Raw genomic sequence first — 18769 nt, 5'->3', positions numbered from 1 at the left:
CACCACACAGAAACCAGATACTGCTCTACACACGTCAGACTGGAAAACCCAAAAGGCAGATAACAGCAAGTGTTGCAGAGATGTGAGCAAATAGGAACTTCATGCTCTGTGGTGGGAGTGCAGACTGTTGAGCTATTTGGGGAACTGGCCATACTTGATATTTCGAACTGGAGATATTTTGTGAACTAACTGCATTTGCTGTGTGGTAAATCACTGCAGTGCACACTTACCCACTTATCTTCTGAACATTATACACTTCGCCATAAAAAATTTTTTCAGCTGACATCAAGTGGAAATAGCCAGGAAAGAAAATGTGTACTGTAGGATGCCAATCACATAAACATTAAAAACAGTATTTATAAAACCGTAACTTTGAAATTTAGGGGTGTGTATTTCATCGGTAAACATATGATCCTCTAAGGTTAATAATGGTCTTTCCAAGTGGGGCTAGTGGTAAAGAACCCACCTGCCAATGCAGGAGACACAAGAGAGGTTGGTTTGATCCCTATGAGAGTCCCCTGGAGGAGGGCATGGCAACCCACTCTAGTATTCTTGCCTGAAGAATTCCATGGACACAGCAGCCTCGTGGGTACAGTCCATAGCGTTGCATAGAGTCGGACACAACTGAAGCAACATAGCATAGCACACAAGGTTAGTAATAGGGATGAGATCAGAGTCTCTAGAGAGGTTGATCAGGAAAACTCCACAGTCCTTCTGTGTAAACCCTTTGAGTAGATTAAAAAAAATTTTTTTTATTATTTTTTAAATTTTTGGCTCACTGAATCTTCATTGCTTTGCTTGGGCTTTCTCTAGTTGCCGTGAGCGGGGGCTACTCTTTGTTGCGGTGCATGGCGTCTCATGGCAGTGCCTTCTCTTGTTGTGGAACACAGGCTCTAAGTGTGCAGGCTTTAGACCTTGCAGCATGTGGGCTCAGTAGTTGTGACGCAAGGGCTTAGTTGCTCTGAGGCATATGTAATCTTTCTGGATCAGGGTTCGGACCCATGTTCCCTGCACTGGCAGGTGGATTCTTATCCACTGCACCACCAGCGAAGTTCCCCTTTGAATAGATAATTCACAAACAGGGGTTACAGTTAATTTTAAAAGATGAGAAAAGTTATTTATAATCACATCAATGCAAAGAAAAGATATAATACTGTTTCTCTACTCTTGAATTAGCAAAAGTGAAAAAAGTCAGGCATACCACGCACTCTCATGAGAGTAGGGCACTTTTGGAAAATGTCGTGTTGGCTTTAAATGAAATTGGAGGAATCATCTCCACAGACTGTATCAATTAGAAATGCATTTCACTCTAAGTTTAAAAAAAAAAAAAGCTGACTTTCAGGAACCTTAACTAATAGGGCTTTATTTTTCTCTCAAAACAAGAAGTCAGCGCGAGGTGAGGGGGTGGGAGCTGCAGCTGACTTTAATCCAGTGGCCTGGCAGAACCCAGAGGATTTTAGAGTGTAAAGAAGAAGGAAGAGGGAGAGCCTCGGGGAAAGACAAGCCCCCAGACCAGAGGGTCGGCCCCTCCCTGATCTTCTCCTTCCTCGGCAGGCCAAACCCTTCTGACTCAGCTGCTTTCCTGGCCTGAGGTCCAGATCTAATTCGTATCTAGTCAGACCTTTCTGCATAATCCAATGATTCCCAAGCTCCAAACCCGACCCCGCTTCAGAACCACGGACAGCGCTACACCCGTTTCTGGGGACCACATGCTCTCTTGGCTGGAAAGAGCGATCCCTCTGTGGGTACGTTCTGATGGGAAGAAGTGGGACGGGCTTGGGGACTGGTAATGAACAGGATAAAGGCCTCCCTGTCTAGGTTCTAACCAGGCTCCGAGAAACCTATGTGGGGAAAATAGACCCCGAAACTCCACATCTCGCTTAAGGGAAGTGGGAGTTGGTCTTCAGGGGGTGAAAGTTAGAGTTTCAGGGTACAAGACAGCTGTGGCCCCAAAAGAGAAGAGCTCGGCTTTCACTTCCCCTCCCCACGGGTGGCTCAAGGGAGAGAGGGGTATTTCTGCTGAAGAGAGAAGACTGATACAGAAGTCATACACTTCAACCCAAGAAGTGTCCCAGCTCTCTTGCCACCCCATGGTCGCCCCCACCTCTAAGCTAGGAGAGGCTAATCAGATGGTGTCAGGTGAATCCAGATTAGCCTCTGGAGCCCAGAGATGTTGCTGCCACTGTGGCTGCAGCTGGGAGGGCAGCAGATGTGAGGAGGAGGCTTCCGGGTGGGGCTGCAGTCAGAGGCTCTGTTTCCTGCAGTGGTCCCTGGAGGGTGGTGCAGGTGTGACCTTCACTGAGGGTGGTGAAGGAGGGCTCATGCTTCCCATCCTGTTCACTCCAACCCTTGGGTTTTCTGGACTGATTTTAGCCCACTCAACATCCACCTTCAGATCCCAGAGGTGTCCAGCAGACACTGTAATCCCCTTCCACCCACAGATCCCCATCAACATCTGGAAGAAACTCTTCAGGGCCAGTCCAACCTTCTGTGGGGCCTAGGGGCCCACAGTTGCTCTCTAAGCATTAGATTTGCCAAGATGCAGGAAACTGAGAATACTTTCAGGTAGAGAAATATCATGTGAAAAATGACTCCCAATATGGGGCTTCCCAGGTGGCCCGGTGATAAAGAATCTGCCAAAGAATCTGCCAGCTAATGCAAGAGACCTGGGATTGATCTCTGGGTAGGAAATGGCAACCCACAACAGTATTCTTGCCTGCGAAATCCCATGGACAGTGGACTTTAAAGGGCTACAAAGGTCGAGAAGAGTCAGACACACCTAAGCGACTGAGCAGGCATGCACGACTCCTTATATATCTGAATGTGACAAGCAGTCAAGGATCCCCAGCAGAGGACCCTAGAGACAGGAACACAGGTGCTTCTTATCTGAAAGGTGGGGAGAAGTGTTCACGATCCCAGGGGAAGCTGAGGTGGACTCTCGGGATCTCCTTTTTGAGGTCTGAATATTTTCCTTCTCTCCACCTTATACCAGAATATCCCAAAATCTACATCCCTTTAACCTGAAGCCCAACTGTCTTAGGGTCTAAACAGCTCAAAGTCCAGTAGGAAGGTATTTCTCTCCTCCATGGGACCCAAGGCTCCCCATTCCTTATTATTCATGGGACCCTATTATGCTCGGGTCCCAAGAACATGACACCAGGATATACACATTATATATAACATACATATATACAACTGATTCACTTTGCTGTACAGCTGAAACTTAATACAACATCGTAAATGAACTATACCCCAGTGAAAATATTAAAAATACATAAATCTTAAAGAAGAGATCACAACACCAGCCCTACGTTTTCAGGTGACCTTCCTAGGAGGTGATAGATGTTGCTGTTTAGTTGCTACGTTGTGTTCAACTCTTTTGCGACCCCATGGACTGTATGTAGCCCACAGGGGTAGCTCCTCTATCCATGGGATTTTCCAAGCAGGAACACTGGAGTGTGTTGCTGTTTCCTTCTCCAGGGGATCTTCCTGGCCCAGGGATCGAACAGATATCTCCTACGGCTCCTGCATTGCAGGCAGATTCCTTATCAACTGAGCCACCTGGAAAGCCACAGGAGGTGAAAGGTCTATGCATAGAGCCATCTGAGGAATTCAGCTCATGGCTACAAACCTACAGGTGATTTTTCCCATCTGATCATAAGCAAACGCGAAAGCTTTCTTCAGCTGTCCTCACGGGGATGCTGTCTGCACACTGCAGTCTCTGAAAGGAGTTGCAGTGAAGGACTCAGACTGCTCTGGCCTGTCCTACTCTTCACATTTTTGCATTCCTAGCTCAGAGGACTTCATTCTTGGTCTGTTTATCTGAAGCCTCGGGCAGAGGTCTTCAGGCACCTCTTCTGAGGCCTTCTAATGGTGGGGGGGAGGAGGAGGAAAACTTGAAGACACTTTGCCCCACTCTGATTCAGGACTCGGTACTTTTCCACGCCTACCCCCACGCCCCAACCCAGGATCCATAGATCCGCCGCAGCTTTTTGTTCTGGGTCCCTGGTACATGAAATGACCCTCATGTCTGTGCTGGCCCATCAGACACCTTAACAAAGATTCTCCCCTTGGCTCAACTCTAGCCCGGCTCTTCGAGTTCTTTTTTTAAAATATATATATATATTTAACTTTATTTTACTTTACAATACTGTATTGGTTTTGCCATACATCAACATGAATCCACCACGGGTGTACACATGTTCCCAATCCTGAACCCCCCTCCCATCTCCCTCCCCATACCTAAAATATATATATATATTTTTTTTAATTAATTTATTTTTGGTTGCGCTGGGCCTTCATTACTGCGTGAAGGCTTCCTCTGTTTGCAGAGAGCGGGGCTTACTCCTTGCTGCGATGCACCAGCTCTCACTGTGGCTTCTCTTGTTGTGGAGCACAGGCGCCAGGCATGCGGGCTTCAGGAATTGTGCTTTGCTGACTCCAGAGTCCAGGCTCAGTAGCTGTGGTGCACGGACTTTCATTGCCCTGCAGCACGTGTAATCTTCCAAGACCAGGATACAAGCACGTGTCCCCTGCACTGGCAGGTGGATCCTTACCCACTGCACCACCAGGGAAGTCAGTGTAACCCACATCCCTTACCCTCCATATCTGATGGGCTTCCTCATCCTCCAGCCCCCAGCTGCTGTCTGGTCATCCTGTCCTGCCTTCAGCAAGAAGCCTGGTGGGTCAGTTTAGCCAGAAGCCCCCCTTCCCCCGATGTTTTCTTTCAGTCATTTCCCATCTGCTGACCCCTCACCCTCCTCTTTGGCAATAAATCCCTCATCATTGTCAGAGTTGAGCCTGGTCTCTTTCCCCTGCGGCAAACCCCCACTGCAGGGGTCCCTGAACCTATGACAACGGTCCTGAATGAAATCTGCTTCGTGGTTCCTTAAGTGTCATGAGCAGAAACAGAGACACAAATGGAAGGAAAAAATGTGTGGTTGCCAAGGGGCGAAGGGTGGGTGGCGGGGTGAATTGGGAGATTGGGATTCACCTATATATACTACAGTGTGTCAGGTCCCCTGGTGGAGCTAGCGGTAAAGAACCCGCCTGCCAACGCAGGAGACGTAAGAGATGCAGGTTCGATCCCTGGGTCAGGAAGATCCCCTGGAGGAGGGCATGGCCACCCACTCCAGTATTCTTGCCTGGAGAATCCCATGGACAGAGGAGCCTGGTGGGGCCCATGGGGCCGCAGAGAATCGGATGTGATTGAGCACCTAAACAACAACAGTGTATAAAACAAGTAACTTCCGAGAACTTATTGTGCAGCACAGGGAACTCTTACCTTCTGCTCTGTGGTGACCTAAATGGGAAGGAAATTTCAAAAAGAGGGGGCATGTGTGTACATATGGTTGATTCGCTTTGCTGAACAGCAGAAACAGACACAGCAGTGTAAAACAACTATACTCCAATTTTTTTTTAAGTGAAAAAAAGAAGTGCCAAGAATAATTTTTTTCCCCTTAACAATTAGAATCACATTTTTTTTCTTTAACATCCCTGCAACCATTCCGGAACATGGGGGAGTCACTGCTTTTCCATTTAGACTGTTGCTTATATCATCACAATAGGTGATTAAAGGCTTAATTGTTATTTTCATTTTGACTCAACTGCTTTAAGCAGCTCCCTCTGATGCTAGCAGCTCAGGCTGTCTCTCCCGACTCGGCTGAGCTCCTGGCCCCAGTCAGGTTCAGCATACCGTCTCGGTGTTGGTCAGGACACCTGGGTCCCTGAGGAGGGGCCCAGTCGCAGTGCCTGTAGGGCGTGATGCTTGGCCAGAAGCCTGGCCTGAAAAGGGAGAAGAAACCACAACAGTCCCCCACCACCACGCAGGAGACGTAAGAGATGCAGGTTCGATCCCTGGGTCAGGAAGATCCCCTGGAAGAGGGCATGGCCACCCACTCCAGCATTCTTGCCTTGCCACCCTTCTGCAGATCCAGCCAGACTTAAAGTCACCATCTCTCCCCATGATTGAAGGAGAAAATACCTTCTTATCTCCATTCCAAATGCTCCAAGAGCCTGGGCTATTGGCCCCCATCCAAGGAAATGGCCCAGGTAGGAAGGAGGCGCTCCTCTGGGGCAGTGATGGAGGGGGTGGTTCCTACTGCTTAGGGCAGAAGTGGGGTCTTCAAGCTTAAATGGGAGAGGGCTAAAGGCGGTCAGTGGGATTCCACGCACCCCACCCTCACCCTGCACTCGCCTCACCTCTCTGCTCCCTGCTGTCTGGCTGCTGCTCCCTCTCTCCCCTCCCTGGCAAAACTCTCACCTGGGTCACCAATAACCACCTGTTCTCTTCCTGACCAGGCCGTCTCGGTCACCACCACCGGCTCTCCCTACACCCCACAGTTAAGCTTAATTGGGGGCGTGCGGGCATGCAGGCGCTCGGGTTCCCACTGCCCCGCCCAGGGCCCTCTGCCCGGCTTGGTGAATGTGTCTATGACCTCCAGGGGCAGCTCTGCTACCTTCTCAGCCCTGTCTGCCCAGCCTAGACTGCACATTTATCCTGCTCTTGGCAGTGGCACTTTCATCCCCCAGCCCCCAGTTGCCAGAGTCAGGGCTCAGAGAGTCACTCTAAATGCCTCTCTCTCCCCGGCCCCCCACACCTCCCCTCAAATCTCACTTCCTCAAAGTGTCTTCAGTGGCATCCCTTCTCCATCCCACAGGCTGCTACCTCCCTGCAGGTGTGGTTCTCTTCTTCCCAATCACAGAAGCTTCCTCTTGGCCTCCAGCCTCTCCCTTCCAGCTGTTCCCTACACTGGCTTCAGTGAGATCATGTTATACCTATATGACTCTGTCCCACTTCTACTCAACAACCTTCTGTGGCTCCCCGTTGCCCTTAAATAAAGCTCAGGTTTGTTTGTCTTCCCCTACTGTTTGAGTTAGTCAAGGGTGAGAACTGAGTCAAACCTGTCTTTTTTGTTTTAAAGAAAAAAAAAAGCATTTTGGCCGTGCTGGGTCTTAGTAGCGGTGCACAGGCTCTTTCGTTGTGGTACACGGGCTTCTCTCTAGTTGTGGCACGCAGGCTCCAGAGCGCACAGGCTTCAGTAGTTGTGGCACGTGGGCTTGGCTGCCCCACGGCATGTGGGATCTTAGTTCCCCAACCAGGGATCAAACCCGCATCCCCTGTGCTGCAAGGTGGATTCTTAACCACTGGACTACCAGGGAAGTCCCCAAATCTGTCCTGTTTTGTTAGTTTGTGAATGAATGAAGTACAGGCATGTGTTGCTTCTCTTGCCTCATCTACACCTTCTTCTGCCCCCGGTGCTCATATAGGATATCTCCAGTTCCATCCCTAACAGGCCGCCTCCACGAGGATTCCCCAGACCATGACTCTTGGGGAGCTAGATAGGGGAGCCCCCTTATCCAGTGTAGAAAACAGGGCAGGAGCCCAGGAGGCAGGACTCAGGGGCTCTCATCCTTCCTTGCTGCCTCACTCGGGCAAGCCCCTCGCCTCCTCTGATTCCTCAGGGTCACCTTCCAATATGCAGAAATGGCAGAATGATCTCAGCGGGGCCAACCACAGCTGACTCTAAGCCTGAAGTTTCCTCTTAGGGGCTTGTGGCCTGGTATCCTCACCACAGCTTCCTGGCAGAGCTTCCTCTGCCCGCCCCTTATCTGCAGCTTGCCCTTCTCTTTCAGACTGATCCAGAAGGTGGATCAGGCGGATCCAGAAGGCAGGCCCCGTGGGACATCAGGAAGGGATGCGGCTGCTGCTGCTGCTGCTGCTGTTGCTGCTGCCAGTACTGTTGGGAGGTGAGTGGGCTGAGGGGTGCGGGGAACTCCCCTGCCCCGACACACACACACACAGACACACAGACACACACACACACAGACACACACACACACACACACACACACGGGGCGAGGCACGGGAGCTCCAGGCTGACTTTCTTCTTCTGCCTAGTACCCCTAGCTCAGCGCCTGGAACTGCGGCAGACTGTGACAGTACGGGAGGGCCTGTGTGTCCTCCTACCCTGCAGATTTTCCCACCCCTGGGTTTCCTTTGGAAAGTTCTACATGTTTTGGTTCCGGGAAGGGGCAGATACAAAACGCGATCCCCCGGTGGCCACGAACAAGCCAGAACAGAAGCTGCATGAGGGGACGCAGGGGCGATTCTCCATCCCCGGGGAGCCCCAGGCCAGAAACTGCAGCCTGAGCATCACGGATGTCAACGCAGGGGACAGCGGGACATACTTCTTTCAAGTCGAGACACACTTCAGGACACTCCCATATCTAAACAAGATGCTCTTTCTGAACGTGACAGGTACGGTAGGGGCACTCAGGGAAAGAAAGGGGCATGGGAAACCAGGGCTGGGGTGGGGACACCACGACAAGACCCCGGGGCAGGCTAACAAGATGCCAAGGGGGCCCGCCCTATCCTCTCTGTCCTCACCAGCCCTCACCCACCAGCCCCAAGTCCTCAGCCCGGGGGCCCTGGAGCCCGGCCGCCTGGGGAACCTGACCTGCTCTGTGCCCTGGGCCTGTGAGCGGGCCACGCCCCCCATCTTCTCCTGGCCGTCAGCTGCCCCCAGCTCCCTGGGCCCCAGGACCCCCTTCTAGTCGGTGCTCACCCTCACCCCACGGCCCCAGGACCACGGCACCAGGCTCACCTGTCAGGTGAAGCTGCTCACAAGCGGGGCGATGGCAGAGCGGACCATCCTGCTCAATGTCACCTGTGAGTGAGGGGCGAGGACACCCAGGGGGCCTGAGGGTGTGCGGGCAGGGGGAGCTGGGGTGGGGCTTGACATCCGGGTCTTGCAGCTGAACAGGAACGGCCGCCCGCTTGGTTGTTTCCATGGCACCAAGGCCCGCCCACTCCCTCCCCACGAGTGTTGATCCTGCTTATCCTTCTGTCACAGACGCTCCACAGCACGTGGCCATCAGCATCTTTCAAGGAAACAGGACAGGTAGGAAGAAACCTCTTCCCTCCAGACTGGGGATGGAACCCAGGTCTCTGCCAGGACAGAGTTTCATTGGACCTCAGAGGACTTTCTGCTCAGTCCTGTTAGACTCTTTGCTACCCCATGGACTGTAGCCAACCAGGCTCCTCTGTCCATGAGATTTCCCAGGCAAGAATGCTTGGAGTAGGTTGCCATTTCCTCCTCCAGGGGATCTTCCCCACCCAGGGACTGAACCCATGACTCCTGCGTCTTCTGCAGTAGCAGGTGGATTCTTTACCACTAGTCCCACCTGGGAAGTCCCCTCAGAGGACTAAGTGGAATAGCCCAGCTATTGAGGTCAGACACGGGAGAGCTGGGGGGTGGGGTGTAGAATCCCGAAAGCTCAGCTCCCTGAAGTTAACCTTCAGCTCACCCACGGCTTTCTTTGGCTAAATTCAAAGGAAGCTGTCACATTCCTTTTGCTTTCTCTCTGACTTTTTTTTTGGCGGGGGGAGCGGGGGAGCTGGTCAGCAGTTGGCCACACAATGCACCATGCAGGATCTTAGTTCCCTGACCAGGGATCGAACCCGTGTCCCCTGCAGTGGAAGTGTGGAGTCCTAACCACTGGACCACCAAAGAAATCCCTCTCTGATGTTTTACCGCCTTCTGTTTTCTCTTCTTTGTCCCATAACTGCGTTTGCTCACTGTATCCTTGTCCACCAGGTCTTCCCTGGTGGCTCAGATGGTAAAGAACCTGCCCACAATACGGGAGACCCGGGTTCAATCCCTGGGTCAGGAAGATTCCCTGAAGGAGGGCATGGAAACCCACTCCAGTATTCTTGCCTGGAGAATCCCTTGGACAGAGGAGCCTGGAGGGCTACAGTCCATGGAGTCACAAAGAGTCGAACGTGACTGAGCGTCTCAAACACACACATCCTTGTCCTGAACCCTCTATGCCCCATCTGATGTACTGTCTGGGCAGCTCCAGGTAAACTGCTGGGGCTTCTTCTGAATTCCTGTGGTTCAGACTCTGCCAGTCCTCTCCCCAGAGCTAGTGTGGACATCGCAGGAGGAGAGAGGTGCCAGCTTTGCCCAGCCCATCTCTTTGTCTCTGCCCTTCTCTTCCCCCGAAGCCCTCAAGATTCTGCAGACCACCTCGTTCCTTCCCGTCCAGGAGGGCCAGGCGCTGCAGGTGCTCTGTGTTGCTGACAGCAACCCCCCTGCACAGCTGAGCTGGTTCCGGGGGTCTCCGGCCCTGGAGGCCACCCCCATCTCAAGCACCGGGGTCCTGGAGCTGCCTTGTGTAGGGGCAGCAGAAGAAGGAGAGTTCACCTGCCGGGCTCAGAACCCACTGGGCTCCCAAAATATCTCCCTGAGCCTCTTCGTGGTCTGTGAGTGTGGGGTCCCCTGGGGACAGGATGCTGGGGTTCCAGGGAGGGGAGGGGCACCCCTGATCCCTCCCATCTCTCCCCACAGCACCCCCACAGCTGCTGGGCCCCTCCTGCTCCCAGGAGGACGAGGGTCTGCGCTGCAGCTGCTCCTCCCGAGCCTGGCCGGCCCCCTCCCTGCGCTGGCGGCTGGGCGAGGGGCTGCTGGAGGAGAACTTCAGTAACGCCTCCCTCGAGGTCCGCTCCAGCTCCGCCAGGCCCTGGGCCAACAGCTCCCTGAGCCTCCGCGAGGGGCTCAGCTCCGGCCTGAGCCTCAGCTGTGAGGCCCTGAACGTCCACGGGGCCCGGAGCGGGTCTGTCCTGCTGCTGCCAGGTCAGGGGTCTGCCGAGGGGTGATGCCCAAGAGAAGAGGAGCCTGGGTCCTTATATGAGTCTGCTAGGGTAGCCAGAACAAAGCACCTCCAACTGGGGGCTTAAAAAGATACGCCTCCCAGTTCTGGAGGCTGGAAGCCTGGGATCGAGGTGTCAGCAGGGTTGATTTCATCGCAGGCTGTGAGATTTGTTCCAGGCCTCTCCCCCACGACTTCTGGAAGTTTTGCTGGCAACCTTTGGTGTTCCTTGGCTCGTAGGAGCATCACCCCCATCTCTGCTTTCGTGTTTGTGTCTGTGAGTGCTCAGTCGCTTCAGTCATGTTCGACTCCTTGTGACCCCATGGACTGCAGCCCGCCAGGCTCCTCTGTCCATCGGATTCTCCAGGCGAGAATACTGGAATGGGTTGCCATGCCCTCCTCCAGGGGAATCTTCCTGACCCTGGGATCGAACCCACAGCACCCCCGTGGCTGCTGAACCCCTCCTGCACTGGAGGGCAGGTTCTGCCTGGATGAGGGTCTCCTGCATTGGGGGGCAGGTTCTTTTTCATTAGCGCCACCTGGGAAGCCTCCCCACCCCCGCTTTCATGTTTACATGGCATTATTCTGCCTGCCTGTGTCTGTGTCCAAATTTCCCCTTTTTAGGACATCAGTCATATCGGATTAGCCCCTGCTGATCTCATGTTTTTTAATTAAATAATTTATCTCTGGCTGTGCTGGGTCTTCGTTGCTATGGGGGCTTTCTCTAATTGTGGAGAGCAGGGGCTACTCTTGAGTTGTGGTGCTTGCTGAGGTGGCTTCTCCTGTTGCAGAGCACGGGCTCTAGGGAGCAAGGGCTTCAGTCGTTACAGCTCTCGGGCTCTAGAGGACAGACTTAGTAGTTGTGGCGCAGGGGCTTAGCTGCTCTGAGGCATGTGAGATCTTCCTGGACCAGGGATCGATCCCACATTGGCTGGCACACTGCTTCCCACTGAGCCACCAGGGGGCCCTGCTGGGCCTTCATTTTAACTTGACTACTTCAGTAAAGGTCTCCTCTCCAAATACGGTGACATTCTGAGTGACTAGGAGTGAGGGGAATTCAACATATGAACTTGGGAGAAGGAAGCACAAGTCAACCTGAACGGCCCCAGAGGGATGGAGCTCGGAGGAGGGGCACCCCAGGGCCCCAGCTGGCATGGCTGGTGGTGGAAGATTCTCAGTCCTGAGTCCAGGGGAAGGGGCTGGCCCCAGGGTCTACAGGGCGATGGAAACGTCCAGTGACTGAGTCTTGGATGGGAAGTCAAGGGCGAGGCGGGTACACTAACAACACAGAGAGGGGTGGGCTGTTGGGAAGATGCCATGTATTGGGGTTGGAGTTTAAACAAGATTCAAATTGTCTACAGGTAAACCACAGCCCAGGGCTGGCAAGGTCCTGGGAGCAGGTGGGGGAGCTAGCGTCACAGTCCTGCTTTCTCTCTGCCTGTATCTCATCTTCAGGTGAGAGGGGGCTCCATGGTGGAGGGAGAAGCCCAGGGTGGGAAGGGCTCAGGGTCACTGAATCTCAGAAAACTGGAGCTGGAGGGCCGGGGACTGGTTGGAAAGCCCCGAGACAGAGAATGAAAGCTGAGTGATGGCGTGAATCAGCCCGTAAGCAACTGGACCAAGCCTGGAGGTTTCTTCCCCAGCCCTAGTCCAGCTCTTGGGTTGTCCACGTGGCAGCACCTGGACACTGGATCCACTGCCACCTCCTCCCTCATTCTGTGCTCTTCGTAGGGAGGAGGGGATGGTCTGCCTACCCCATGACCCAAATTAGCAGGCTGAAACGCCCGGGGCTGTTCCTTTAGAGTGAAGACCCGCAGAAAGACCCAGCCAGTGCAAAGCATGGATGATACGAACCAGGCCGTGGGCTCAGGCTCCAGGGTGAGTAATGGGGCAGGCAGTCCCATTCAGTTTATCCCTTGTGGGTGGTATCCCTGGTCCGAGCCCTTGGCATTTCCCTATTAACATCCAGCACTCCCTGGAATTCCACGTGGGGTTGTTTAAAACTACTGATTCAACTACTCTAGCACTGCTGCTTCTGATGAAATATGTAGGCAGTTTAGTTGGTTGGTTGGGGGGTATTTTGCTTGGTATGTCAGATTATCATATTCTCCTAGAGCTTTAGCCTTTTCTTCTCACGTTGATTATGGGGAAGAGAATTGGCCCAAACCTAGCCTATGTCAGACTCACTGAAGATAGGAAGTAGCTAGACAGCCTGATGCACCCCAGCGCCACAGTGCATCACTCCTGATGGGTATCTTTCAAATCTACCACCCTGTTATTTACTTTCAATTTTAATGAGACATTGTCGTGTAGTCACGAACTTGTGTCTGACTCTTTTGCGACCCCATGGACCATAGCTCGCCAGGCTCCTCTGTCCATAGGATTCTCCAGGCAAGAATACTGGAGTGGGTTGCCATTTCCCTTTCCAGAGGATCTTCCCCACCCAGGGATCAAACCCATGTCTCCTGCAGTGGCAGGCAAATTCTTTACCATTGAGTCACCAGGGAAGCCCATATAGAGGTATTAACACCATTTAAGTATGAAGTTATACAAACTTTGACAGACGCATACATCTTGTAACCATGTTCCCAGTCAAGATAGGGAACATTTCCATCAGGGCCCCCAATTCTTTTATTCCCCTTCTCATTCAACCCCACCCCTTTCCAACAGTCACTGATTTCTATCATTATTGATTGATTTTGTCCATTCTCGAGTGTCATATAAATGGAATCACGTAATGCTCACTCTCTGTATATGGCCTCTAGTGATTTATTAAAAGATGTAAAATCCTACGTGTGGATGCCCTCAATAATGGAGCATTGTCTCTCAAAATAAATCAACGAATGCAGATAGAGTTGCAGAGAGAAATAGGCACATCCACAGTTAGGGCTGATTATCTCAAAACTCCTCTCTCAGGAACTGGCAGAACAAGAAGACAGAAAATCAGGTTTTAAATTTAGTTTACATATTTCCCCCTGCAGTTTCTTCTTGGTTAATCTTGGGTAATGGAATCCTTAGTGTGTGTTCAATCCCTATCTTGTCAGAAATCATGAGATATCTTTTCTGTTATTTTACTTTCAAATTTTCAGTAACCTTCTTTTTATCTTTTTTTTGATGAGTATCTCATTGAGTCAGTATAGCATCATGGTTCAAAACATGTACTCTGGAGCTGGACTGCTTGCATTCAAATCCTATCTTATTTATAAGCTGTGTGACCTTGGACAAATGATGTCCTCTTTCTGACCTCTATTTATTTCCTGTGACATGGGAATATTATTAATATTGGGACTTCCCTGGTGGTCCAGTGGTTAAAACTTATTGTAACAAGGCAAGAATACTGGAGCAGGTAGCCATTCCCTTTTCCAGGGGATCTTCCTGACCCAGGAATCAAACCCAGGTCTCCCTCACTGCCTGCAGATTCTATACCATCTGAGCCACCAGGGAAGAGCAGAGTAGTTATGAGGCATGATTAGAAGAGTCTCTGGTGTGTATGAAGCAAGTTCTCCTGATAACCAATCAGAACCTTTCCCTCCTCTAGTAAGTCCCAAAGGCAGTTTGTTGCTGTTGTTATTACTTTATTCCCTGTTGTCTTCCCAACACCTAGAGCAACGCCTAGCTCGTAACTCACAGTAGGTGATTCCAATATTCCTGGAATAAATCATGCATTAACTATGTAGTTAAATTGCATTTGCTAATAAAAGTCGTTGTCTCTATCTTTTGATTGGTGAGGTTCATCTGTATACAGATACTTCAGTCACAGTTATTAACAGACACATTTTTTTCCTTTCTGTGTTTTGGCTATAGTAGATTTAAACTATTAACTTACTCATTTTCACCTTGCTTTTCCTTAATATGGGCAGCCTTCTCCCTATCTTCTAAAATAGCCATTTTCATGGGAATTCCCTGGTGGCCCAGTGGTTAGGATTTGGCACTTTCACTGCAGGGGGCGGGGCTGGGTTTGACCCCTGGTCAGGGGAACTCAGATCCTGCAAGCCGGGTGGCATGGCCAAAAAAATAAAGTAAAATAACAATTTTCTCGGACTTCCCAGGTGGCTTAGCCGGTAAAAAATCCACCTGCAATGTGGGAGACCCAGGTTCGGTCCCCAGTTTGGGAAGATCCCCTGGAGAAGGGAACTGCTACCCACTCTGGTATTCCAGCCTGGAGAATTCCATGGATTATAGTCCATGGGGTCGCAAAGAGTTGGACACAACTGAGCAACTCTCACTTTCCCAGGTGGCTCAGTGGTAAAGAATCTGCCTGCCAGGGCAGGAGATGCAGGTTCAATCCCTGGGTCAGGAAGATCCCCTGGAAGAGGAAAGGGCAATCCACTCTGCTATTCTTGCCTGGAAAATCCCATGGACAGAGGAGCCTGGCAGGCTACAGTTCACAGGGTCACAAAAGAATCATGACTTAGTGACTAAACGACAACAGCAACCATTTTCTCCTAATCTGAGGATGATTTGTCTGCCTCTCTTTGCTGCTGTTCGAGGGTTTCTAGTTCATGCTCCTATAGCCTGAGGGTGTTGCAGGCGGGGAGCAGATATGAGTGAGGGGATCTGGTTGCCATTTTTATTGCAGGATCTGATCTCTACTCTGTCTTCTAGAACCTGCCCACCCCCACCCTTGCTTTACGTTTCAAAATATCTCCTATCAAATTTAGACCTTGAAGTGTATTTGTCTATTAACTGCCTCGCCTAGAAAACCATAAGCAGGATTTCCCTGAGGTCCAATGCTTAAGACTCCAAGCTTTCATGGCACGGGGCATCCATTTGATCCTTGGTCAAGGAACTAAGATTTCACAAGCTGTGTGGTATGGCAAAAACAAACAAAACCACCCCCTCAAAAGAAAAACACACACACACACATAAAACAACACACTGCATAATCTGAGCGACTATGTCTCCTTTTTTCATCACTCCGCACACAGCGCTTCCTACACACACAGCCTGAACAAAGCACAGCACCCTAGCTGGAAAGAACTGGTTTCAAGTCCTGGCTCAGGGGTGCATCTATAGAGGTGTGTCTTCAGGAAAACAATGTGTATAATCTCTCTTAGCCTTAGTTTTACTATTTCTAAGACACATATGACAATAGTATTCTCTCCTAGCATTTTTAAACAATATAACGTGGTTCATGTAAACACTCACGAAGGGCTGGTCAATCTGAATTAACTATGTTTGAACAAATGAATGGGCAAATGATAAAAGTTCCATCAGTTCCAATTCCATTCCATCTTCTTTGACTCCATAGTTCTCCCAGACCCTGTTGCCTGGATCTGAATCCTTTCTCCTCCTTCCTCTCAGGAACGCCAGCCCCAGTTCTGGACAGACACCCCTGCAGACCACCCCAGCCCCGATGGGGCTGGCCCCATCTCAAGAAATGAACAAGAGCCTCACTATGCTTTCCTCCGATTTCACAAGCCGAAGCCTCAGGAACAGGAAGGCTCTCACACTGAGTACTCAGAGATCAAGATACACAAGTGAGGAATTCTTTTCTCGTGGTCTGGAGCCTGGAAGTCTGAGGTCAAGGTGTCAGCCGGCTTGGTTCCCTCCGAGCCCTCTCTCCTTGGCTTGGAGATAGTTGTCTTCCCCCCATGTCCTCATACGGCCTCCCCTTTGTGTGTTTCTGTGTCCTAATTCATTCTTCTTATAAGGACAAGAGTTTTCAGCCTGTAACACTCAGTCTCCAATCATTTAAAAACAAATGGCCTTCTTGGCGGTGGTCAGAATCCCCTGGTATGGGTGGAAGACCATACGACTTGTGACCAAAAGTTGTTGTTGGTCAGCTGCTAAAATCGTGTCCAACTCTTTGCAATTTCGTGAACTGCAACACACCAGGCTTCCCTGGCTATCTTCCCTAACTATCTTCTTGAGCTTGCTCAAACTCATGTCCATTGAGTCGTTGATGCCATCCAACCATCTCATTCTGTGTCACCCCCTTCTCCTCCTGCCCTCAATCTTTCCCAGCATCAAGATCTTTCCCAATGAGTCAGTTCTTTGCATCAAGTGGCCAAAGTATTGGAGCTTCAGCTTCAGCATCAGTCCTTCCAATGAATATTCAGGGTTGATTTCCTTTAGGATGAACTGATTTGATCTCCTTGCAGTCCAAGGGACTCTCAAGAGTCTTCTCCAGCACCACAGTTCAAAAGCATTCATTCTTCGGTGCTCTGCCTTCTTTATGATCACATCCGTACATGACTGCTGGGAAAACCACAGCTTTGACTAGACGGACCTTTGTTCAATCTGCTGCCCAGGAGTGGAGGGCTGTGACCAAAAGAACTGAGTTCACATTCATTTGTGTCACTCATCAAATGAGTCACTTTGTCTCTCTGTGCCTCACTTGACTGTTCTGTGAGCAGGGACACCATTCCTGTCTAGCTAGACTGTTGTGAAAGAGCAGTGAAAGTATACACAGAAAACAGGCAATGAAGATCCTGACACAAAGTTTTTGTGGACTCAGAACACATAATTTTTTTGCTGACAACTTCTCCTAAGGCTTGGAGGGGCCAGTCCCAGAAGTCACAGAACTGGAAATCAGGCAATGATGGCTGCTCTTACAACTTCTATTAAGCAATATATTGTAGATTCTCTTCAGTGCAATAAATGCAAGAAGCAGAAATAAGAATTAGCCGATTCATAAAAGAACTAAAACAGTCTTTATTCACAGATGATGTAATAATTGTGTGCCTAGAAATTCTAAGATTATCTGCCAAGAAACTGCTAACACCAAGCATAGAGTTTGTTTCTGTTTAGTTGCTTAGTTGTGTCTGACTCGTTTGTGTCCTAATGGACTGTAGCCTGCCAGGCTCCTCTGTCCATGGGATTTCCCAGGCAAGAGTACTGGATTGGGTTGCCATTTCCTTCTCCAGGGGATCTTACCAACTCAGGGATCAAACCTGCGTCTTCTGCATTGGCAGGCAGATTCTTTGCCACTGAGCCACCTGGGAAGCCCGGATAGAGTTCAGCCAGGTGTTAAGGTACTTATTCAAATTGCAAAGTTCCTTTGTAATTCTATGTATTGGCCAAAGGCAATTAGAAATTGAATATTTTTTTAAAGATGCAGTTTACAGTTACATGAAATGTGAAATGAATTGAAATGTATGTAAGTCCTGTATATTGAGCACCTTAAAATATTGCTTAAAGAAATGAAAGAAGACCTAAATAAATGGAGCTATGTACCATGTTCATGGATTGGAAGACTCAATATTGTTAGGAGGTCAGATGGATAAATTCAAGGCAATCTCAAATTCTGAGTGAGAGCTCTGGTAGAACTCAATGAGCTGGATTCTAAAATGTACATGGAATACATTGCATCATAGGTCATTAGAGCTGGGAAGGAGCTTAACACGATTTTACACAATCCTCTCATTCGTAGGTACCCTCAGTATTACAAAGTCCCAGGCCCTAGAGAGGGGACCACAGATACTTCGAAGAGGAATGCTTTATGTGTTCTTCATACCAAGCATAGTTTCCTGAGGATTAAATTCTATTTTCACTCTTTGCATTGTATTTAAGAGGAGCAGTTCATGGAGAAAGGAGTACAGTTGGCTTGGGGAGAAGGGAATAGAGAAGGATCTTGGAAAATGGCAGAGGGGATAAAAACACTCTGTATCTAAGGAAAGGATTGTGCATTATAAACTCAAGAGAAGACAAAGCAACCTGTTTCAGAAAAATAAAGAAAGCAAGCAATGGGAATGTCCTAAGACATTATGGAAACCGACAATAAACCCATTTAATGGGCCTCCTCTCCAGTGCCTGTCCTACTTTCCCACCGCTTCCTCCACACCCACCAGCTACACAAGAGGAACGTTCTTGCCCGTATTCAGGAGCAAGACTCTCGCCCAGTAGATTCCGATGGTTCCCACTGGTGGGTGGTTCCCAGCCTGGCAGTCCTAATTCTATGTGTCCTGAGCACCAAAGCCCCCCAGCAGAGGGGTTTGCACGAGCAAAGCCGGAGAGGCAGGGCAGAGCCTGTCATGTACTGGAACAGTGAGAGGAAGTAACTCTGGGGAAAGGCGGAAGGGCTGTGTGGCAACTAGTCACAGAGGCATGGGGGCAACTGTGGTAACCCGACAACCCCAACCCACAAAAACAATCACAGCCGCCTCCAAGGGCT

The 18769-nt window shown here is 50.3% G+C and overlaps 1 protein-coding gene across 3 annotated transcripts; it reads left to right on the top strand.

Annotated features, from left to right (window-relative positions):
- Positions 1-7619: 7619 nt before the first annotated feature.
- Positions 7620-18394, top strand: LOC138419173 (sialic acid-binding Ig-like lectin 5). Of its 3 annotated transcripts, XM_069551568.1 has the most exons (9): positions 7634-7749; positions 7977-8260; positions 8587-8671; positions 8856-8903; positions 10010-10267; positions 10353-10637; positions 12015-12108; positions 12456-12531; positions 15958-18394. In XM_069551568.1, exons 3-9 carry the CDS (start codon positions 8638-8640, stop codon positions 16135-16137), a joined length of 975 nt encoding a protein of 324 aa, XP_069407669.1. In that variant the 5' UTR covers positions 7634-7749; positions 7977-8260; positions 8587-8637; the 3' UTR covers positions 16138-18394. The 3 variants fall into 3 exon arrangements, with proteins under 3 accessions (XP_069407668.1, XP_069407669.1, XP_069407670.1); XM_069551567.1 differs by lacking the exon at positions 8587-8671 and having other exon boundaries at positions 7620-7749; positions 7901-8260; XM_069551569.1 differs by lacking the exons at positions 7634-7749; positions 7977-8260 and having other exon boundaries at positions 8552-8671.
- Positions 18395-18769: the final 375 nt, after the last annotated feature.

Source organism: Ovis canadensis, chromosome 14 (assembly GCF_042477335.2).
Source record: "Ovis canadensis isolate MfBH-ARS-UI-01 breed Bighorn chromosome 14, ARS-UI_OviCan_v2, whole genome shotgun sequence".
NCBI lineage: Eukaryota > Metazoa > Chordata > Mammalia > Artiodactyla > Bovidae > Ovis > Ovis canadensis.
This window is presented reverse-complemented; position numbering and strand designations above follow the sequence as displayed.

Excerpts from the sequence above, each read along its gene's own strand:
- LOC138419173 (XM_069551567.1), top strand. The coding sequence starts at position 7,698 with ATGCGGCTGCTGCTGCTGCTGCTGCTGTTGCTGCTGCCAGTACTGTTG. Across the intron at positions 8,904-10,009 it reads CTTTCAAGGAAACAGGACAG|CCCTCAAGATTCTGCAGACC; the intron begins GTAGGAAGAAAC and ends CTTCCCCCGAAG. Across the intron at positions 12,532-15,957 it reads CCGTGGGCTCAGGCTCCAGG|GAACGCCAGCCCCAGTTCTG; the intron begins GTGAGTAATGGG and ends CCTTCCTCTCAG.